This window comes from Boleophthalmus pectinirostris, unplaced genomic scaffold, assembly GCF_026225935.1.
Source record: "Boleophthalmus pectinirostris isolate CB_2022bp ecotype Guang Dong unplaced genomic scaffold, ASM2622593v1 HiC_scaffold_3, whole genome shotgun sequence".
NCBI classification, from domain to species: Eukaryota; Metazoa; Chordata; class Actinopteri; order Gobiiformes; family Gobiidae; genus Boleophthalmus; species Boleophthalmus pectinirostris.
In genome coordinates, this window is record NW_026571299.1 from 16,889,074 (window position 1) to 16,909,215 (window position 20,142).

A 20,142-nucleotide genomic window follows, 5' to 3' on the forward strand; every position below is an offset into this window, starting at 1 on the left:
AGATCTGTGGAGAGGCAACGCCGTTCACAGTCAGAATGTTTGTTTTTCTAGGTATTTTTGAGCAATAGAACCAGCTGTAATTGAACACATGTAAGGTAGAGCAGTTTAATGTCATACTGAAGCAGAGCAATGACATATCCATAGAAAAAAAAGTGATGGGCCCCCAACCGAAATGTTACATAGTGCACCTTTGAAGCTCTTTCTTGTTTTTAAAGCCCATACACTTCACTGTTTTAAAATCTTCACATTACCTTCATAATGCACTTTTCAAATTTCCAGGAGATGCAGTACTAGCGTAGCCAGGCTGGCGTCACTTAGTGTCTCCGCTCACTTTCATTTCACTCCAGCAACTAGGTCAGGAATTGGAATACACTAGATGGTTTGCAAGAACCCCGGAAGTGCGAGTTCGTTCACAGGCCAATCAGCGAAGAGCCGTACATTCTGTGCTGGCAATGATTCCAGAGATCAAGACTTTAAAGCTGGAACAAAGAAAATGTTTGGTGAATTTTATCAAGGGCCGTTATTGCCCTTTTTCCCAGGGGATTTGGGAAAAGCTTAATATACCAGTTAGCATTATATACATCATGACTAAATAGCAGCGATCAGTTAAATAAAAAAAGTACTTGTCTACTGTCGAGCAAACAAATCTTAATGCTGCGAGATCAGACAGTTTCCACGAAGTGAAACCAGTTGTTGAATCAGGCTAGTACTAGCACCCTCTGCTGGTGTTTTACAGAGACAAATTCCTTCTAACTAGCTCGGCAAGGTTGGGTCTGGTTTGTACTTAGGTAGGAGACCACAGGTGCTGCAATTTTGTGGCAGTAGATTGGTGCATACTGTTGTTGTTTCCATGGGCAAGACATGCCCAACGGCTTTCTTCAAGTGTCCTTGTACGCCGGTGTATGTTTGTGGGAGTGAAAGCAGGAAATAAGGAAATAAGACCATAGATACAGTCTGCTGTGTTTACGTCATGTATATCATGTATGTTCATAAAGGTTCTATTACGCAAAGTTCTTATGAATTCTTGTGAAAGCTTGTGAATTTTAAGCTATAGTTGTTGTTACCTCTTCAAAACACACGTGGAGTTCTGTTTTGTTTCATTCTCATGTTTGTTTGTCTCTATGTCCAAAGCTCAAAATGCTCTGTACCACCTTGTGATGTCATGAAGAGGCAGTTTTCAAGTTAACAGCTCCTTTTGTTTAGTAGAAATTGGCTATTTCAGGGCTCAAATTATCCAAATGATTCAAGCGAAGGTGAAGTTTAAAAACATGGTGGAGCGCTTCCTGTATTACCAGAAGGAAAAGAACTCAGGCTAAATATGCAGAGTTTGTGTGTTAAACATGTGTGAATGAAACAAAACACAACTCCAAATATGTTTTTGATGATGCTAAGGTTATTTTAGCATAATGAAGAATCTAAACCAACTAAATTTTAATAAACTGAAAAGTTTGATAGACCAAGAAGATAGGTTGATAGAAGCAAACTTATTGTTTAAAGGTCTTTCAAAAGGTCTTTCTATATATATTTTTTTCTCTTCCTGTGTCACATTTTCGTAACATCATCTCACCGTACCGAATACTGTCACTTATTTCCAATGAACTTGGAACTCTCTTTCTTCCGCCATCTTCCCCTATAGACTTTTCCATCTTTTCCATCAGGCCTGTTCCGTGTGCAGTGTGTCTCTATCATAGTGGTATCTCATATGTTCCCCTCAGTATAAGAGGCTGGGTCAAGCTATTTCATTCCTTTCATATCAAACTCTGCTCGCGTCTGTCTCTCTTCTTCCTCCTGGAGAAGGTCTGATGCACTTCACACATCAGTCAATCATTTACAGCCCCCACCACGTAGACATGACATTATTTCTGCTGTACGTTCTTGTGTTGTTTTTTCTTGATTTTAGAAGAGTAGGCCCATAGGATCTTCCGTCGCTATGGAAATGAAAGAGTCGAGGGAATCCCAAACATGCACAAGAGGTCAAATCCTCCAGCAAAGGTATTTCTCAGTCTGACCAATAACCGAAATATCATGATATCGTATCGTCAAAATTCTCAAAATAATATTGTGGACCATCACAGTATATTGAATTACAAGTCTCTTTGCTTAATTTAAGAGTTATGGTCCAGCAATAGCTAAAAAAGACAGAGGGAACTAGACAAACCATGATCGAGTACAAGAAGAAATAACAGTTCTATGCACTTTTACATATAAGTTCCTATTAAGTCTTGTCAAGGCATTTTAAGAGGAAAAAGTAGCATATTTAATAGTTTTAGCTGTTTAGCCTCCACAAAATATCGCAATAAATATCGTGAGATGTCATCGTACTGAATATCGTTTCACATTACATTGTTACACCCCTAGTTGAAGTACACCATTTTTACAGAAAATCATCTTGCCCCAGTAGAGCTCTTGAGGTTGTTATATTGTCCAAGAATTAGAAAGTGTCTGTTAGATTGCTAGCTGTTTTTAACTTTACCATGACGACAAACTCCGCTCTTGCCTCTGAGAGTTGTGAAAGGGGTGAATAGTTAGGATGCTTTGAATGCATAAGGTAAGTGAGGAATAATTTGGACCACTGCAAACCAAAAAGCAGGTACAGTACCTTTAAGTTTTGGTTGTTCTTTTAGTTTTCTTGTCATAATAATGTAGGAAATATTACTTAAAAATGCAAAAGTAATTATTTTTCCTATAATTATGTGTGATAATAGCTGTATTGTAATAAATCAGAAATTCCAAACTGTGTAAACTGACATTTTTCTAAACTTTATGTGAGGGTTTCATCCTGCTCCTCCTACCCCTCCTTTCCTGCTTCCTCTCCCCTTCTCTCCATACCTTGTTTGGAGTTTCCTGGGCGTATCCCAATTCACTCACCTTCTGAGCTCCGCTTCTGATCCTCATCACTCAATCATCTCCTGTCAAAGAAGACTTGCTAACCTTCTCTCGAGTGCCAGATTGTTCCTTCGTCAAGTGGTGATCATATACTCAGGCTTTCTCTTCTCTTTTTTTTCTTGTGAATGTTGAAGATTTCTATATACTTACCAGTTTTCATTTGTCATTTCTCCAGAACCTTCAGGTGGAGCCAGCCTCATCACAATTGCCTCAGATTCCTTTAACCTCTGATCAGTCCGAGTCTTTCCTGGACCCGTCCTGACGCCCTCCCTGGAACCCACTTTCCCCCCAAGACTATTTTTGTTAATAAATCCTTCTTTTTGTCTGCATTTTTGGGTCCGCCAGTTGTCTTACTTTACACATTACTTAAAAGTGCATTGTGTAACTTTACCTGGTGTGTTCATCACCTGCTTGTTTCTATGGATATGTCATTGCTCTACTCAGAATGTTCCATAGTATGATATTAAATAGCTCTACCTTATATTTATTACTGTTTATAGGTCAAAAACACCAAGAAAAAGAGGCATTCTGACTGTGAGCGTGGTCGCCTCTCCACAGATCTGACCTGTAACTTTGTCTGGTTTGGTCTTCATGAACATAAGGTTTAATGCCATACTGTGAAACATTCCAGATAAAGGATCTCCACTGAGAAAATCATCAGACAGACTCTCCACTGTAAAAGTTACACAATGCACCTTTAAGTTAGTACTTCAAACAACAAATAAAAAGGCTATATGGGGGGAAAGAGTCTGTAAATTGTCTAGCTGATGAAACGCCTAGCTGTGAATTAATAAGCAATTTTCTGATAATACAAACCTATTACCCTTGGAGCCAACACGCAGCAGTTAGCTTTGTGAAACTTGTCTGTGATTGGCTGTATGTAAAGAACTGAGTCATAAATAAAAAGGAAATTATATCTTCCAAAAGGTGCAAAACATCAATAAATTTCAAGTGATTTTACTGTTTTAGCTTCATAGCAGTTTTGGAGGATTTCAGATGATAACCATGATTTGAGAAAGATTTAATGCCATAGTGTGAAACATTTCAGAAAAAAATGTTACACAATGCACCTTTAAAAACACCAAAGTTAATGTAATAATTCATACTTTGTAATTTAAAGCATTTTTGTTCACAAAATTATCTCAACTAGCTCAACTGGCTATTATTTATGTAGACATTGTATTTCATAATTCCAGGATAATGTACATGACCAAACAGCAGGTTTAGCAGAGTTAAAGGCCCTTCATTGTCGCTTGCAAGTGTAACTGACTCTTACTATGACAGATACAAGATCATCTTACAGTGGTTTGTAGCACACACTGTCTAGATATTTTCACTTTTGGAACAATGCATTTTGTCTAAGTTTAAGGCTAATATTACATCACATTATTCTACACAAATGTTGCACTACACCTGCTAAATACTTTCCTCACCTATTGTGGCAAATTAAACCTCTAGCAAATGTTTTTTGCATACAGACACACCAGTTGGCAAAACTTTAACATGATGCAATCTTTATTCCTGTAGATGTGGCAAAAATGTGTTCGCTACAGCAAAGCCGGTGTTAAACAGATATATACTTCTTATAGCAAGCGTAAACTGAGATGTGTAAAGTCTTTGAGCAATAAAACATTTTGAAGACACTGATTGACGAGATATTGTCAATCCTCGATAGGAATGCTTCTTTTAGACCAGATCTGTGGCTATGAAAACAGTTTAAAGTTCGCTCATTTTAATACTTGGCAAAAACAAAACAAAACAAAACTTCTACATATATTGAAATTTAAAGAAAGAAGACAAAGCCAGTTTCCATGCTTGTGCCTTGTAAAGATATTAAAGAGTTCTTCCCAGATAACTATTAAATTGTGTGAAAGAAAATAGCCAAAACAATGTAAACCATGCAAACTTTTATTTCAATTTTACATGGACAAATGTTAAAAGTGAAGTTATATGTTATACGTGTAGCTATACTGCCATCTGCTGTTGATATGCAGCGCTACACAAGTCTTGACTTTTTTTGTGTGTGAACTTTACAAAGTGCTTTTAACACAATTAGGTCATGAAGAAAATTGCAAAAGTCAAATTTAAAAGTCAAAATTACAAAAAGTGGATTTTTTGATTATTTAAGTAGGTGGAACTGAAGTTCTCACATTTAATAATTAATGTTAAAACATCCCACACATAACAACATTATCAATTCATGAAAAGTAAAAAAAAAACAATAACAAAAAAAACAAAAGACATTCTGATTGTGAGTGGGGTTGTCTCTCTACAGATCGGATCTGTAACTTGGTCTGGTTTGGTCTCCATGAACACAGAAAGGTTTAATGCCACACTGTGAAACATTCCAGATAAAGCAATAATGGAGAAAATCATTTGACACACCCTCCATCAGAAAAGTTACACAATGCACCTTTAAGTTAGTACTACCAACAACAAATAAAGATACTGTGTGAAAATGTCTAAATTGTCTGGCTGATGAAGCACCTAGCTGTGAATTAAAGAGCAATTTTCTGATAATACAAACCTATTACCCTTGGAGCCAACACGCAGCCGTTAACAGAGTAAGAGTTTGCATTACTGCATTATATGATGCATGAGTATAATGTGATAAGAATACCTACATAGAGATATTTCTAAACCATACTTTATTCTTACTCTACAAAACCAGTAACTCAAGCAACAGTACTCTTGAGTAAAGACATTGCTAATATAACTTAATATAATAATATAAGCTTTAAGATGTGCCCTGATGAAGATGCAAGCCGAAACGCATCGGTGTTTGACATGAAATAAAATTAAAGCAAAGCATATCGGAATGCCTCGGATCTCTTCTTTCGTCTAGTAAATTATTTTGCCCACTTGGGATCTCCAAAGAGCACCTGATTGTTACCTGATTTAGCGGTGCCCTCCAAGCGAGCACTCCAACTGCATATATTTCTTTGCAATATAAGCTTTATGTTGACCATATGAATTGAGTGAATTGGAATTAGTTTCCAGAATATATCTCTAGTTAAATATTGTAGTAAGTACTCTCCATATAGTTTATAGTAGACCTTTCGTTTTACTTCTAGTTAAGTATTGCTACACTGAAGTACTCTTAACAGACTGAAGGTTCTGGCTACTCTACCCAGCTCTGAAGATTACACAGCACACTAATAAAATACAAAAATAGCATATATGATTGCCGGGCACAGCCTTGTAAGAAACCAGCGAGAAATAGTTTAATCGAACAATTGCTGGAGTGCTGTTGGCCAAGCAGGTCCCTGTGCTCCATCCATCTCAGAGGCCAGCTGGTTGCCTCTTTCTAGGCTGTGGTTGCTCCCACCTATAGTTTCTTTGCAATCAGGACACTGGGACCTCTCCATGGCCCCTCCACACTCTGTTATGAGATACACATGACCATTTGGGCATTTGAACCAGTGACCGGGCATTTGGATGGCTGAGACAATCATCTTACGCTCTTCATCACTGATCCCCAAACCAGTCTGAGGGAACTTCTGCTTTAACTCCTCTAACATTGGTTTAACCCCTGCTTCATCATCTTCAGTGAACGGACCACATTTTTCCAGAACATCTTGTATCGTTTTTTCCTCCACTTCAGACTTTTCCTTTGTTAGTTTGTACTGCTTCGTATAGCGAAGAGTTGTCAGTTCGGCCAATAATGTGAGTCTCCGTAGTTCCCTCTCCAGGTCGTACACCTGCTGTTCTGAAAATCTCTGCTTCGGACCGTTGAGCCAATCCAGAAACTTGCTACACTCACTTCGAAATGAATAGTACATTAGTAAACTGTGTTTATTTGTCATTGCTAGAAGATTGGCCACTCTTCTGTAAAAGTCCATTTGGTTTTCAATAATCCACAGATGAAATACTGATAAGTGGTTAACGTATGTTAATTTCTCCAATAAGGCTGCTATCTCACTTGTCACTCCTGCCATGTGTTTGATTTCAGTGCATTGTTTCTTTAAGGCCAAAATTTGTAATTTAATGTCTTCTGGATTTCCTGCAATCTTCTGCTTCACCAGCTCTATCTCAGCCAGACAGCGGTTTATGTGAGAGCCGTAACGGAGGTTCTTGCGTATTGGTGTGCGACACTTGGGACACTCTTTGAGTTTGATTGCCACTTCTTCCTGGTTGTCTTGCTGTCTCTCATCCATCTCCATGTATTGGTCCATTGCTCTGCGTTCAATGACGTGTCCGCAGTCTTGTAGCTGAATAAAGCAAGACTCTGGGTCTTCCTCAAAGCCAAAGAAGATCTCGGTGACCTCTTCACGATGACACACACGACACTTGTCTGGACATTTCTCTCCACACAGGCCGATGCATGGGTGCCCGCAGGCCAGGGTCTCATCACATGGTTCATTACATGGAGGGCGGTCACAGGGCTCGTGGCAGAGCTTGGTGCAGGTTTGGTGTGGGCACTGCCAGGCACAGGGCTCCACACAGGGTTGGCAGGGCTGACCACATCGGCTGGGGCAGTGACTGTGGATACAGCGATTCTCACATGGACGAGAACAAGGAGGGCAGTTTGTGCAAGGAGCCTGGCACTTGTGAGAGCAGACCAGGAGGCGCTCACACTTCTGGGAACAGCCGCAGTGGTAGCGCCCCTGGTGGCAAAGGCTGCAGTCACCAGGGCAGGCATGACCACATTTCAACTGCTGCTTGCATGGCTCTCTGCAAACTGGCTTATTGTCATATTTCTTGTAATAACAGAAATCTTCTTTGCTGTGGCCACACTTCAAATCAAAATTGATTAAAACTTTACACTCGTAGGTGCAGGGTTCCCCACAGACTTTATCACATGGATGTCCACACCCAAGTGTTTTCTGACATGGCTCTTGGCACACAAAGCTGTGTGGATCCTTGTGGCAAGGAACCATCTGTTTGTGCTGGCATTTAGGAATGGTCTTCTCAAGCAGCACTTTACATTTCTTACAAGTTTCATAGCACAACAGTGGACAACCATGTCCTAAATTACAAATAATCTTCTGGCATTTCTTCAAACACTGGTACTCCTTGTGCTCTTGGTCATAGGGATGACAGACTTTAGCACACACATGGCCACAGTCCAAGCGGTACTCACAGGGCTGGGTGCAGCCTCCTTCAGGGGCCTGTTCAAAGTCAGTGGCACCAGAAGCTTTGACCTGTCGAGAGGGGTGATTCTGACAGCAGAGGGTCAGAGCTGTGCCAATCTGGTCCTTCTCCCTCAAAGTGTGGAAGATTTTGCTCCACAATTTTACTTGGCCGAGCATCTCACTGTTCCCAATGCAGTAGAGGCCTTTCTTTGCACGTGACAGAGCCACACACACTCGATTGGGAATGCTCAAAAGCCCACCCTGCGGTCCACGTTGCTCCGGACCAAAGACAACAACACAATGTCATTTTCTTCTCCTTGATATTTGTCTACCACGTGCACTTTGACCCCTGAGAACTGACTAGCAGGCATGAGTTTGCGCAGACAGAACAGCTGGCCTGTGTAAGTGGTGAGGATGGTAATCTGCTCTGGTTTGTACTCCTGAAGAAGGAGGTACCGACACAGAGCAACAACAAACTGGGCTTCGTGAGTGTTCTCATGACTTCTTCCATCTTGGATCTCCTCCTCAAGGTGTGTGTGTTCCACAAAGTACAAGTTAGTGTTCAGACCCTGTAAAACATGGAGAAACGTGTGTTGCTATAAATGCTTTGTTTAAAGTTGTTGTTCCCTCATTAAAAATACATGCCTGAAGGGGTTTTATATGTCATCTATGCATGTGTGAGTATTCTTGTAATCTCTTCACATTCGAAACCTCCTTACAGACAGCAATACAAGCCTTTCCACAACTCAGCCCACAAGACTATGTCACACATGCTCTTGCACAGCAATTCATAACTACAAACAAGTATGATACAAGATAAAATACTACAACTTCACAAACCTGATGCAGTAGTTTCATGATGCATGGTGACTGTTTTGTGATAGCACTCCGAATGGAGAGTGTGTGCGGAGCAAACTCTCATTTCAGAAATGAAAACTGAATATAGTATTTAACAATAAAAGGGAACATAGTAATCTAAGTATGTTATGTGTTAGCAATCAGTACCCCATAGAAGTAAAATATCTCTCGAACATTCTGGAAAATTCATAGAAAGCCATAACAGGGACTGGTCACACACCTTGATGTTTTCATACTGTAACACTGAGGGATGATTCTCCAGCTCTGAATAGATGTGTGGGGTCAGGAGACGGGCAATGTCAGGCCTCATGCGATGCTGAAAAAACAAAAACAAAAAAAAACATATTCAAATTAGTTACCAAAATTACAACAAAAATACATCTAAAGTTAGCACAATATTGAAATGCATGATAGTACCTGATAATTAAGTCTGACGTATGGAAGTTCCATTTTCAGTAGTCTCTCAAACAATGACATCTCCAAGTTGAAGTTCTTTGCAAGTTCATACACAGTTGCACTTGGACGTAGCTGCAAGAAATATTTGTTGTCACATCTCACATTAACAGGTTAAAACTAAAACAATATTTTTTAAAAATCTGAAAATTTGATATGTAATAAACTGCCACTGAAGAAACCATCAGTCTGTTTCCACAAAAGTAGGCTTACAGAGTGGAACTACCTACAATGATGTATAAAGTTCCATCACATAAACTGAAACATTGCTAATAGGTTTAGTGTTAATGAATTGCACAAGTTTCCCCTTTCCTTGACTGTGACTCACCTGCTGATGATCTCCTATGAGGATGAGGTGTTGACAGGCGCTGCTCAAAGTGGTGATGGTGTGAGCCTCCAGAACCTCTGCTGCCTCCTCCACGATCACCAGAGACGGGCGCACCTGCTGCAGCATGTGACGGAACTTGGCAGCACCTGTCGTTGTCATGCCGATCACCTGGGGGCATATCACTTCTCTTTTATCTCTCTCTATATATTTCATTTTTAACTCAGCCAGGTACTTCTGTACTTCTGTGCTTTCATACAAGAAAACAGAGTGGGGATATGGATGGGTCCAAATGGTTTGTTTGCATGGGGCAGTAGTTACACAAGGAGGAGACGTAAACATGAATGAAGTTCTGTAGACTAAGCTGCTTGGTTTTTTTTTTTGTTTTTTGTTTTTCTTACTTATCTTATTACTTATAGTTTTCTATTGTTATATGGGTTTTGTAAAAGAGGTCTTTCTTGGTCAGTCACAGAAAATTCTGTGAGCTTTGAGGAAAGAGCTAAGGCTGACTTTATTGTAAAAATAATACTAGTGCAGTGTATGCATATAGAGCGTTTTGCACACAAGGATGCTCTACACTGCATTATCCATTCAATCAGCCCTCAGTGGTGAAAAGCTACTACTGCAACAACAGTAGCCCTGGGGCAGACTGACTGAAGTGAGGTTACCAATCACTGACCAGCACTGACCCCTCCGACCACCACCACACTCACACATTACATTCATATTAGACAGTAGGTGATGTGTCTTGCCTAAGGACACAACAGCAGTATCTATTAGAGCCACTGCTGCCCCATTGTGGCACCTGGTATTCCCAGTGGTCTCCAAATACTAACCAGCAGCTCCAAATACTAACCAGCACTGGATAAGATGGATATCAAGCAGTAAACCTTTTCAGAAACAAGTTGTGCTTTACCGTGGCTTCCCTGAGAAGACAAAGATTTTGTTGTCTTTTGACCTCAGCAAGTCTCTCAACAGCATTTTGGTATATTTCTTCTAAATGAAAGGCTTTGGTACGTAGTTCAGCTCTGTAGCGGTCCGTCCACAGTCTGCAGAGAGGAAATAATATAATATGGAATATGGAAATATGGAAAAGATTTGGACAACCAAATTAAACAATAAATCAAAATTGGCAACACCTCACCGATAAAGTCTCCACCTGTTGGGTACACTCAGACTCCAGATATCGGTGATGTGGTGCTCCTCTTCTTTGGTCATGGTTGAAGACTTCCTGAGCTCTTGTTTTATTCTATTCTTTAACCTTTTCTTCTGTTCACGCTGATACTAAGACAGTAACAATAAATGGTGAAATCATTTATTCATCTTGTTTGGCTTTCCATAAGAAATTCCAACGATGCATTCACATTCCTTCAGTAGAAGTATTTAAACATTATTATTCATGAATTGTATTGTACTGTAAGACTTTATTATCCCTGCAGGGAAACTGTTCTTTGCAACCCGGGGATTGAACCCAGAACCTTCTTGGTCTGAAGCATGAGTGCTAGCAACTCAACATCCTGCCTATTTTATATATATATATATATATATATATATATAGAGAGAGAGAGAGAGAGAGAGAGAGAGAGAGAGAGAGAGAGAGAGAGAGAGAGAGAGAGAGAGAGAGAGAGAGAGAGAGAGAGAGAGAGAGAGAGAGAGAGAGAGAGAGAGAGAGAGAGAGTATTTTAACATTTTTAATTTAAACTATTGTATTTAATTAAAAATTTTAAATGTAACAACAGTAAGAAGCAAATAGAGAGATGACACAGTAACAAAGTGAGGAGTAAACAGAAGTTCAAACCCATAAACTCAATTAATTTGTGTTGCTGCGATAAAAAAAATGTGATATTAAGGAATAGACACAATACTCAGTACTGTTTCTGATACCATGATGATTTAAAAAAAAAAAACACTGTATAATGGTACTTGCTTTTATATTAACAAAGGATTTTTATCTGTGTAATCCCTCAGTCATCCAGACAGGTTCCATATTGGTCCATGGGCGCTACGCACCGCTCAAATTAGGTTGGACTTGTTGTTTTTTTGCGTCAGTGGATCGTCTCCAGGCTTTTTAGCAGGAGCAAGACGGGAAATAAGCACGTGGTGTCAAATACGTTCTCTAAAATCATTACAGTCGTTCAAACACCATGTGTCCCATCTAGGAGTAGCACAGCTCAAGATTATTCTAAAGTTATTCAGATTGATTGATTGATTGATTTGTTTATTTCGGTCACAGATATATTCTCCCATTATTCCAGACACAGTAAACAGAAAAGCTCTAGGTTTAAGATTAATCTTATTAGGCCTACCCTTTCATAGCATCTTTCATATTTATAAAGAAAACATTAGTATTGATTAGTATGTGATTTTCAATACTTCTGACAACCCTAATGAATCTATTATGAGAATACCCAAGAGGAAGTTTAACCATACACAATACATACCTCCCATCTCTCTATGTTCTCCTGATTTCCTTCAGGTTCTTCATCTACTTTGGGCTCATCCAAAAACATGGCCAGAACTTTTATTGCCTCTGTCCTGAATTCCTCTTGGATTTTTTCTCTCCTCTGATAACCTCTTTCTCCTCTGGCATAAATCTCATCATCGAGAGTTCGTTCAGCTTCCAGCAGAACTGCCTGCTCGTCTACGTGAATGAGGCTTTCTTCTGGCTGCTTCACCGCTGAAATGTCTGAAATACAAAATAGTTGAAAATAGTATATCATATGCTTTTGGTTTCATTATTCAGTTCACCTGTAGTCTGTTCATTGCCTGTCTGCTGACTGCCCAGTGGTCCTTATAGAGACTGTAGATGCCCTTACATGCCCCTCCTGTGCCCTGATCATGTGCTGAATAACCTTTACCTGACCTGGATGAGCCCCCTCTGTCCCTTAGGCTTGAGTGGACCCTGCAGATTTCAACTATCTGCAAATGGATGTGTATCAGTCCTGGATTCAGTCCTAGTTTGGTAATCGTTTAGTTCCAGCATAACCCTGCTTTAGTTCTAGTTCACTCCTGGTTTAGTCCTGTTTTAGTCCTGGTTTAGTTTTGGTTTAGCACAGCTGCAGCCTGGCCCGTCCAGGGGAGTGGATCTCTCCTTCACTGTGGTTCACTGTTGGTGAGTTATTATTTCATCAGTACAATCTACTATGGAACCTCTAATTTACAGAAAAAGCAAGACATTTTATGGGAAAACATGAGTATTAATATTTACTGATATACGTTTTTTGATATATTAGAGCTTAAAGAATATATAGGAAAATATAAGGATGAAGACATGGCAATCAATTTTTTTGGATGTAAAGCTAAGGATTTATAGGCAAGTTATCTAAACCGTGATCTTACCTTTGCTGTTACCTTGTTGGTTTGATGTGCCGTCAGTCTGTAACAGACCCTCTAAGCCCAGCCACTCATTCATCACACTTGATTTCTTCCCAGTATGTTCAAAAACCTCCTTTTTCTGATGAACAATTCAATGTAGTATTAGTTTCATGTTTAGTTAGCATAGCAGGATATTGTGTTAGATTCCAGACACTGTGTACTTACAGCCTGGAGACATTCCCAGTGCTGCTCAGACATAAAACGCTGCAGGACACTGGCACGCAGCAACTTTTTAAAAGTGCACTCCAGGATCTGGGTCATGTCCTCCAGGTCACTCTCGGCTTCCTGAACATCTCTGGAAATCTGGAAATAAGTCAGTTCTTTTTATTATGATTAGGAGCTTCATTTAGTTACTCTTCAGTTACACGTGGTAATCATACAATACCTCTAAATCTACAGCTGTTGATGTTCATTACTGTTTATTAATTTATTGTTTTACTAGTTGCAGTTTTTGCTAGTTTGTAAAGACAAAGAAAGCAGGCCTTTACAAAACAACTATTTTGTAACTATAACTAATAACTATTATATCAAAAACTATAGAGTCACCAGTGCCAGCCCAAGTTTGCGTTGCCATAGGACACATTTCAGATGATGTCCCTCTGCCACACCAGCAAGCAGATATCCAAAACATGCGACAAATGTATATCTGTATATAATGAACAAGGCCATTGTGCCAATCCAAATGACAGTAATTGGCCAGTTCTACAGCAGGTGTTAAAATGAGTAATTTAATCTTTTCACTTGAGTTTCACACAACAAATCTTCTGACATAAACCTCTGTCCCAGTAAAAACTTACAGTGCTGTGTGCAACTATCAGGTCATTTTCTCTGAAGTCATATCTGAGGGACAGTTCTCTCAGATTGAAGCGCTTCAGGATCTCACTGCTGCTACGACTCCCCACTCTCACTATTCCATCAGGGAGAAATTTATGGATACCTCAAAGATGACAATAATAAACAAAATCAGAGATCATAATAACAACATATCGATGGAGTCATGTCAATATTTTTTCATAATTATGACAGTGACATCCTCGCAGGATTGGCTTACCTTCTAAAAACTGATCCAAAGCATGGTTAGTATAACACACAACCAGAATGGGAGCTTTATCAGCTGCAGTTTTCCAAAGATTTTTATTTGTCAATAGAGCCTTAGCGATTTTCAGTCCAACATAGGTTTTTCCTGAAAAAAAATACTGTCTCATTATATTACATTGCTACCAATACAATCCATTTAGCATTTTGCTTGGCTTACCCGTCCCTGGGGGCCCCTGTATAATGGCTAGCTCTTTAGTGAGGGCCAACTGAAAGGCTCTGAACTGAGACTCGTCCAGCCCCAGCTCCTCCATTGTGGGCCAGGCCTCTGCATCCAGGCAATGAAATGGTCTAACTTTGGTCTTGAAGTCTGGGTGGGCCACAGACGACAGGTCATAAGTGTCATCTATGAGCAGATAAGCTGGAGGGTCCACATCTGGGCTGCAGTCTACAAGATACCTGCAACCACACAGCTAAAGCATTAACTCTTAACTGACTGAGCAGTTCATGTCTCTAGACATTCAGCCATTTTGAAACTGAACATCCACACAAGAGGTGTGCTAAAATGTTGAAGTATCGACATATGTCGCGATAGTAAATATGGTGATACAGTATCCTTATCATGGGCTACTGTACCACAAAAAAGGCTAAAAGATACCAAAAATGTGGTCACATTCATACTTTTTAAAGGGCAGCTCGCCCTCCTCCTGCTCTTGGAGGCCCTCCAGGACATAGCGATAAGCTTCAAAGTAGGCAGTGGTCTCTACCATCAAGAACACTTGGTTTTGCTGTGTTATAGAAAACAAAACAAATTACTATTGCAAAGGTTTTTTTTGTTTGTTTGTTCAAAATTCAGTAACATTGTCTACCTGAATCCTGACCAGCCTATGTCTGCTTTCTTCTGTAAAAGTGATCTGAACTCTTCCTTCTTGGAGATCTTTTGGCTCTCGATCTGACACAGTTGCAAAGAGGAAGCTCTCAAAGTTATCAGATGACAAACAGACCAATGAACCAAAGATCAGCCTCTTGGAATTCTCCCAGCGTACAAACTGTAAGGTGAGAGTATGAAATTGAGAAAACAAAAAATGACAACTGTTTTGAATGTGCCTCTTTTGTATTTGAAGCTAACCTTCAGTGGCTCCACATTAAACTGGACGACATATGCCAGGCCATTGATAGTGCACTTAGGGGCTATCACTTTTGTATCTCGATATATTCTGATGTCGTCCAGTCGCTTTCCTTTTTCTTGATTCCCAGGGTTGTCCGTTTGGCTCAAGAGCAGCTCCTGGATCCCTTCTCTGAGCGGCCTCACAAAGTCCTCCCTGAGCAGCCGAAAGTGTGTGTCCAGATACAGGTGAGTGTTCGGGTAGCACTGGGAGGTGAGGTTGGGTCTGAGATAGGGTCTGCCCTCGTCTCGAAGCTCCTCTGGGGTTGGGTAGATGGGAATAGTCCTGAAGTCCTGCTGGTCTTCGTCTGTACATAACATAATGAATTTAGATTTAAATTTTATTGTGGGAGAATGGAAATTAGTCAAAATGCTCACTGTTCTATTTACTTGTTTTTACTTTGTTGTTTTCATTATGTTTTTAATTGGATTAAACTGTATTTTTTAAATTTCTCTATGTGGAGCACTTTGGAAACAGTTTGTGTGTGTGTGTGTGTGAAATGTGCTATAGAAATGAAGTAGATTGGAAAGTTTATCCTAAAGGGGACAGATTTTGTAAAATTGGCTTTCATAAGTTTTTAACCATCGTGGTCCCTCGTCATTAGTTTACTCAAATTTGTATTTTGATAGATCCATGCATGTTTGAGTAATCTTGTATGGCATTTGAGGTTTGAGTGCTCAAAAACTCCCTCTTTTTACCTAACCCTCATCCTTACCTACTTTTCTATACTTCCTTGTGATTATTCAAGAAATCTTTGGGCCATACATGTAGGGTTTAGAAATGTTACATAGCCATTTTTCAACAATAAAAAAAATGTACATTTTAATTTCCTTTGGGATCAAGAAAGTGTCTATCTATCGCAATAAATATCGGCTGCTTACTACAGTGAAATGTCACTATATCGGTTCTGCAGTTCTGAACAGAATGTTAACAGACCTATTTCTATTACTATGCAATAAATAATAAAACATAATAAATAAAATGAAAAAGCATGATTTACAAAAAAATGAAAACAAAAACAAAAACACAAAATGTCATATTTAAGGTCACTCACCATCAGTGTGCAGTAGAGCATAAGTGCCCTTGTGTGGGCGCAGGGTGGCCTCTCTGGACCTGGTTTGGAGATGTCTGACCAGGTGTTGAACATGTTTCATATTCTCCTCTATCTGAGCTGGGATGTCCACTCCTGAAGTCCTCAGGCTGCAGATGGATGGGGACAGCAGCACCAAGAGCAAATTCACAGGTTCGACTGTGCTGGCAGGGAAGATGATAAGCACCTGTACATAGACATTTTTTATTTATTTATTTTTTACATTAACAGAACATTACACAGTTAATTAAGTGCACATGACAGGTTAGAACAGTTAACTGCTTTCACTAAAATGTAGTGAGCAACATTTAACATATTAAAAGTGCAGTTATTTAATATTGGTAAGTTTATATTTTAGGATAGACAGACATACGTATACATACTTTTTTTCAACAATCTGCCATTTAACTGACATGAAACTGTGATAAATATAGCACAGGTGCTATCCCAACAACCCAGGTAATAATTAGAAAACATTCAAAGTCTAAGTCTAAGTCTGTCGAGTGAAAACCAGGAGGTCAAGGCTTGTTAATTGTCAAAATCATTGATAAAAACATAGGGGGGCTGTTTTCAAATGTTAATGCTGTTTACTACATTCCCTTTGTGTTAATTCATAGTTTTAAGGCCTTCTGTGAGAAGCTATCATGTAAACAGATGAAAATAACAATAACATAAATGAAAAAGTGTGTCTGAACTTTTGGCTGGTAGTGTATATACTGTAATCGTAAGTGTTTTGCCTTCTCTACCTGTGTGAGGATGGCCAGGATGTTCCCAAGGTGCTGTGGATATTTCTCTCTGCGGGCACTGTCGGATTCGGAGCTTACACCCGCCAGGTACTGTGGCAGGACAATGCGCAGAAAACCTGAGTCTTTGATGCTCCCAGCCAGGTGCTGCAGGGTGCCCCTGTCTGCTCGGGATTTGAAGGCTTTACTCAGCACCTGACACAGTAGCTCCACCAGCTCCTTCCTCATTGAAGACTCACTCAGCAGAGGTTTCAGACCCGGGTGGGAGGAGACGCTGACAGCCACTTGTGATGGCTCTTTTGTAGAAAGTTCTTCAAGCTTTTTATAGTCTAGAGTACTTTCTTTAGCAGTTTCCTTTTGGCCAAAATTTAAGATCTTGACTAGATTTCTACTTCTGTCTTGTTGAGGACGTCTAGAGGCTCGTCTGCTCCCCCTCCTGTTTGCACTAAACCCTCTGAAACCTCCTCTTCTCTCATAATCATCGTTCACTCCTCTCACTCTCCACTCCTTCCCACTCCACTCTCCTCTCCAACTGTCTCTACTGTCTTCCCTACTCCTCCACCCCCTGCCTCTATCTCCTCCTCTTCTGCCCCTCTGGACCAGTCCTACCGCAGATGCCCCATGTGCTTCTCCCTCATCAGAGACTGTGGCCTCGTCCTCCTCCTCTCCTCTGTTGTTTTCATGTTTGTCATCGATTCTTGGTGTCAGTTTTGAACTTTCCCCTCCTGACACTCCAGTTTCATTAACTTGGCCAGTGCCTGTGAAAGAAAAATGGTCAATTGCAGCACTCAAACATGCTTGCTACAATAATAATCATTTTTAATTATGTTTTTATTTTGTATTTGAAACTGGTACTAAAGAGTACCAAAAGGACTATTTTACACATTCTACTAGAGATCAGCCAATGTGGGTTATTTCATGGCCGATGTTGATCCAGAGAAACTGATGGATGATATTTTTGGGGCAATATGTAGAGCCGATTGTGGTCATTTTCCACAAATGGTCTCATTTGAATTTAGTACAAACTCATTCATGAGCTTGTTTTATTACAAACTGGATAAAAGAGCAGTGTAGTCAATTTTTGCAGTACTCTTTTTGGAATAAAGCTTCATGCATATTTCGGCAGCTAGTTGAGCAAACATCGGCCTCTGCTGGAGATTTAAGGCCAACAGCCGACACACAAATATCGGCCAGATATATCAAACAACTAATATTAAAAAAATATAAAATTATAGGCAATCATTTTCTATTGCAGAGGAATATATTACTTAAATAATTCAAATTGCTAATTTTTTTTGATTGTGATTAATCTTCTAACCCTAATTCATGTGGGTAGAGCTGCTGTTACTTTACGATAGACTCACCAAGTTCTTCTTCACTCCCTTCTGTTTCTCCCTCCATCACACAAGTGATTTAGCAGTAGGTGTGTAGAGGTGCCAAAACCTGTATACCACAAGGATTGTCAAACAATATCAAAAATTCAAATTGAACAAGTATAATGCAAGTAATACTAAATAAGTCACATTCACAGGAAAGAAATGAACCTTCTTTTGTAGCTTTTGTGTCTATCTGGCTCACACACTGTTTCACACTGTATTGTGTGAAATTAGCTGTTTGTTTTCCCTTATCCCTGGAGACTGGATAGCTAAGGATCTAGCTATGGGAAGGAAGGGAGTGAACCATTTTATCATCAACAGAAACAACAAGGCAGAGTAAGAGTGACGCCTTTCCTGTTATGTTCACCTGGTTCCCACTGGACACTGCTGTGATGCTGCAGGACACAGAGGAGGGACACTTTTGACTCCTCCTCTCCTCAAACTGCCCTGACACAGATCTGCTGACCCCACCTGACCTGTCCTCCTGTTAAACTGCAGAGACCTTTGACTAAGACACAAAGGCGACTGGGAAGAGCAGTGTAAATGTTGCTGGAGCACAAGAGGCTATATCTAAGTCTACAATATCCCAATATAAATCAGAATGTATATGATTTTTGAAAAATATAACAGCTATAGTCTACTAATGATAATACATAGCCTCCAGTAATATTATGAAAATTATAATGAGATGAGTTACAGATAAGAAGTGTCTCCATCTTAAATCTTATAAACTAGACTAATATCCTGTTTGTTCATGTTACATTGTTGGATCATACACACATAAGAGTAATATTTGAGTGTATGTTTCATTTGACCATAAGTTTCCTTTTAGGTGAAAATAGAAACCCTCTCTGCCCTCTAGTGGTAAACATTTACAGTGACACTTAAAGTCACTTTCATTTCACCAGAAGAGCTCACATTGATTTGATAAAAAGTTGTATTTTCTTACATTTGCAAAATATTCTGTAAATAAGCTATATTTATTCTGAGGAGATAAGGCTTGTACCATTATCATCTTTTAAATCACTTCTTAAGACTTATTTTTATTGGTTGGCCCATAGTTTTAGCTTGATTTTATTCCTTATTTATTTTTATTCTATTTCTTTTTAATTATTTATTGGATTGGCTGCTATTTTTATGCTTTTTGTATTGTGCTTTGCTGTTTGCAGATTCAGACCTAGATATCCCACTATTATATTTAACTAAATTACATAGATTCATTGTGCAAATTTAAGAGAAAACGTGAACTCGCTATGATTTCTAGTGGTAATCCAACTAATTTACAATCATTTAATTAGGAATTGTCGGGAAAAAAGTAGGCTACATCTAAGGCATTTAAAATATTTGAATGAGCATAGATAATACACACAATAATAATAATAATAATAATAATAATAATAATAATAATAATAATAATAATAATAATAATAAATCCTTACCCAAAGTTGCAGCAATTCTCTTACGTTTGACGAGCAGCAGTCCGTGTTGTTTTCTTCTTGATGCTCCAGTGTCTGAGCCGTCACGCCCTACAGTTTATTATTATTGGGGTTTAGGTTTTGTTTTGCAAGAAATTACGTAGCCAAGATTAAAATGGCCAGTCCCTATAAGACCCGGGAAACATAAGCTTTTAAGCTGCTATAATGCTGCCTTGAAGTGCACCTAACTCAAACTAATCCTATTATTTTATCAATCCCAAATCTTTCCCATAGCTGATCTGCGCCTGAAGGATCTTTAAGTTTCCTTTTAGGGGAAAACTTACA

General features: G+C 39.3%; 1 protein-coding gene across 1 annotated transcript; it reads right to left on the reverse strand.

Moving 5' to 3' along the window:
- Positions 1–4,778: 4,778 nt before the first annotated feature.
- LOC110173762 (NFX1-type zinc finger-containing protein 1-like) lies at positions 4,779–20,086 on the reverse strand. The gene is given in 20 exon segments (XM_020939772.2): positions 4,779–8,212; positions 8,215–8,530; positions 9,040–9,135; positions 9,237–9,347; positions 9,601–9,768; positions 10,514–10,646; positions 10,742–10,881; positions 12,039–12,283; positions 12,937–13,051; positions 13,138–13,275; positions 13,770–13,909; positions 14,024–14,155; positions 14,228–14,466; positions 14,689–14,795; positions 14,877–15,056; positions 15,137–15,480; positions 16,228–16,450; positions 17,010–17,764; positions 18,371–18,449; positions 19,822–20,086. Coding segments are annotated over 19 exon segments (5,721 nt in total). The 5' UTR covers positions 18,408–18,449; positions 19,822–20,086; the 3' UTR covers positions 4,779–6,110.
- Positions 20,087–20,142: the final 56 nt, after the last annotated feature.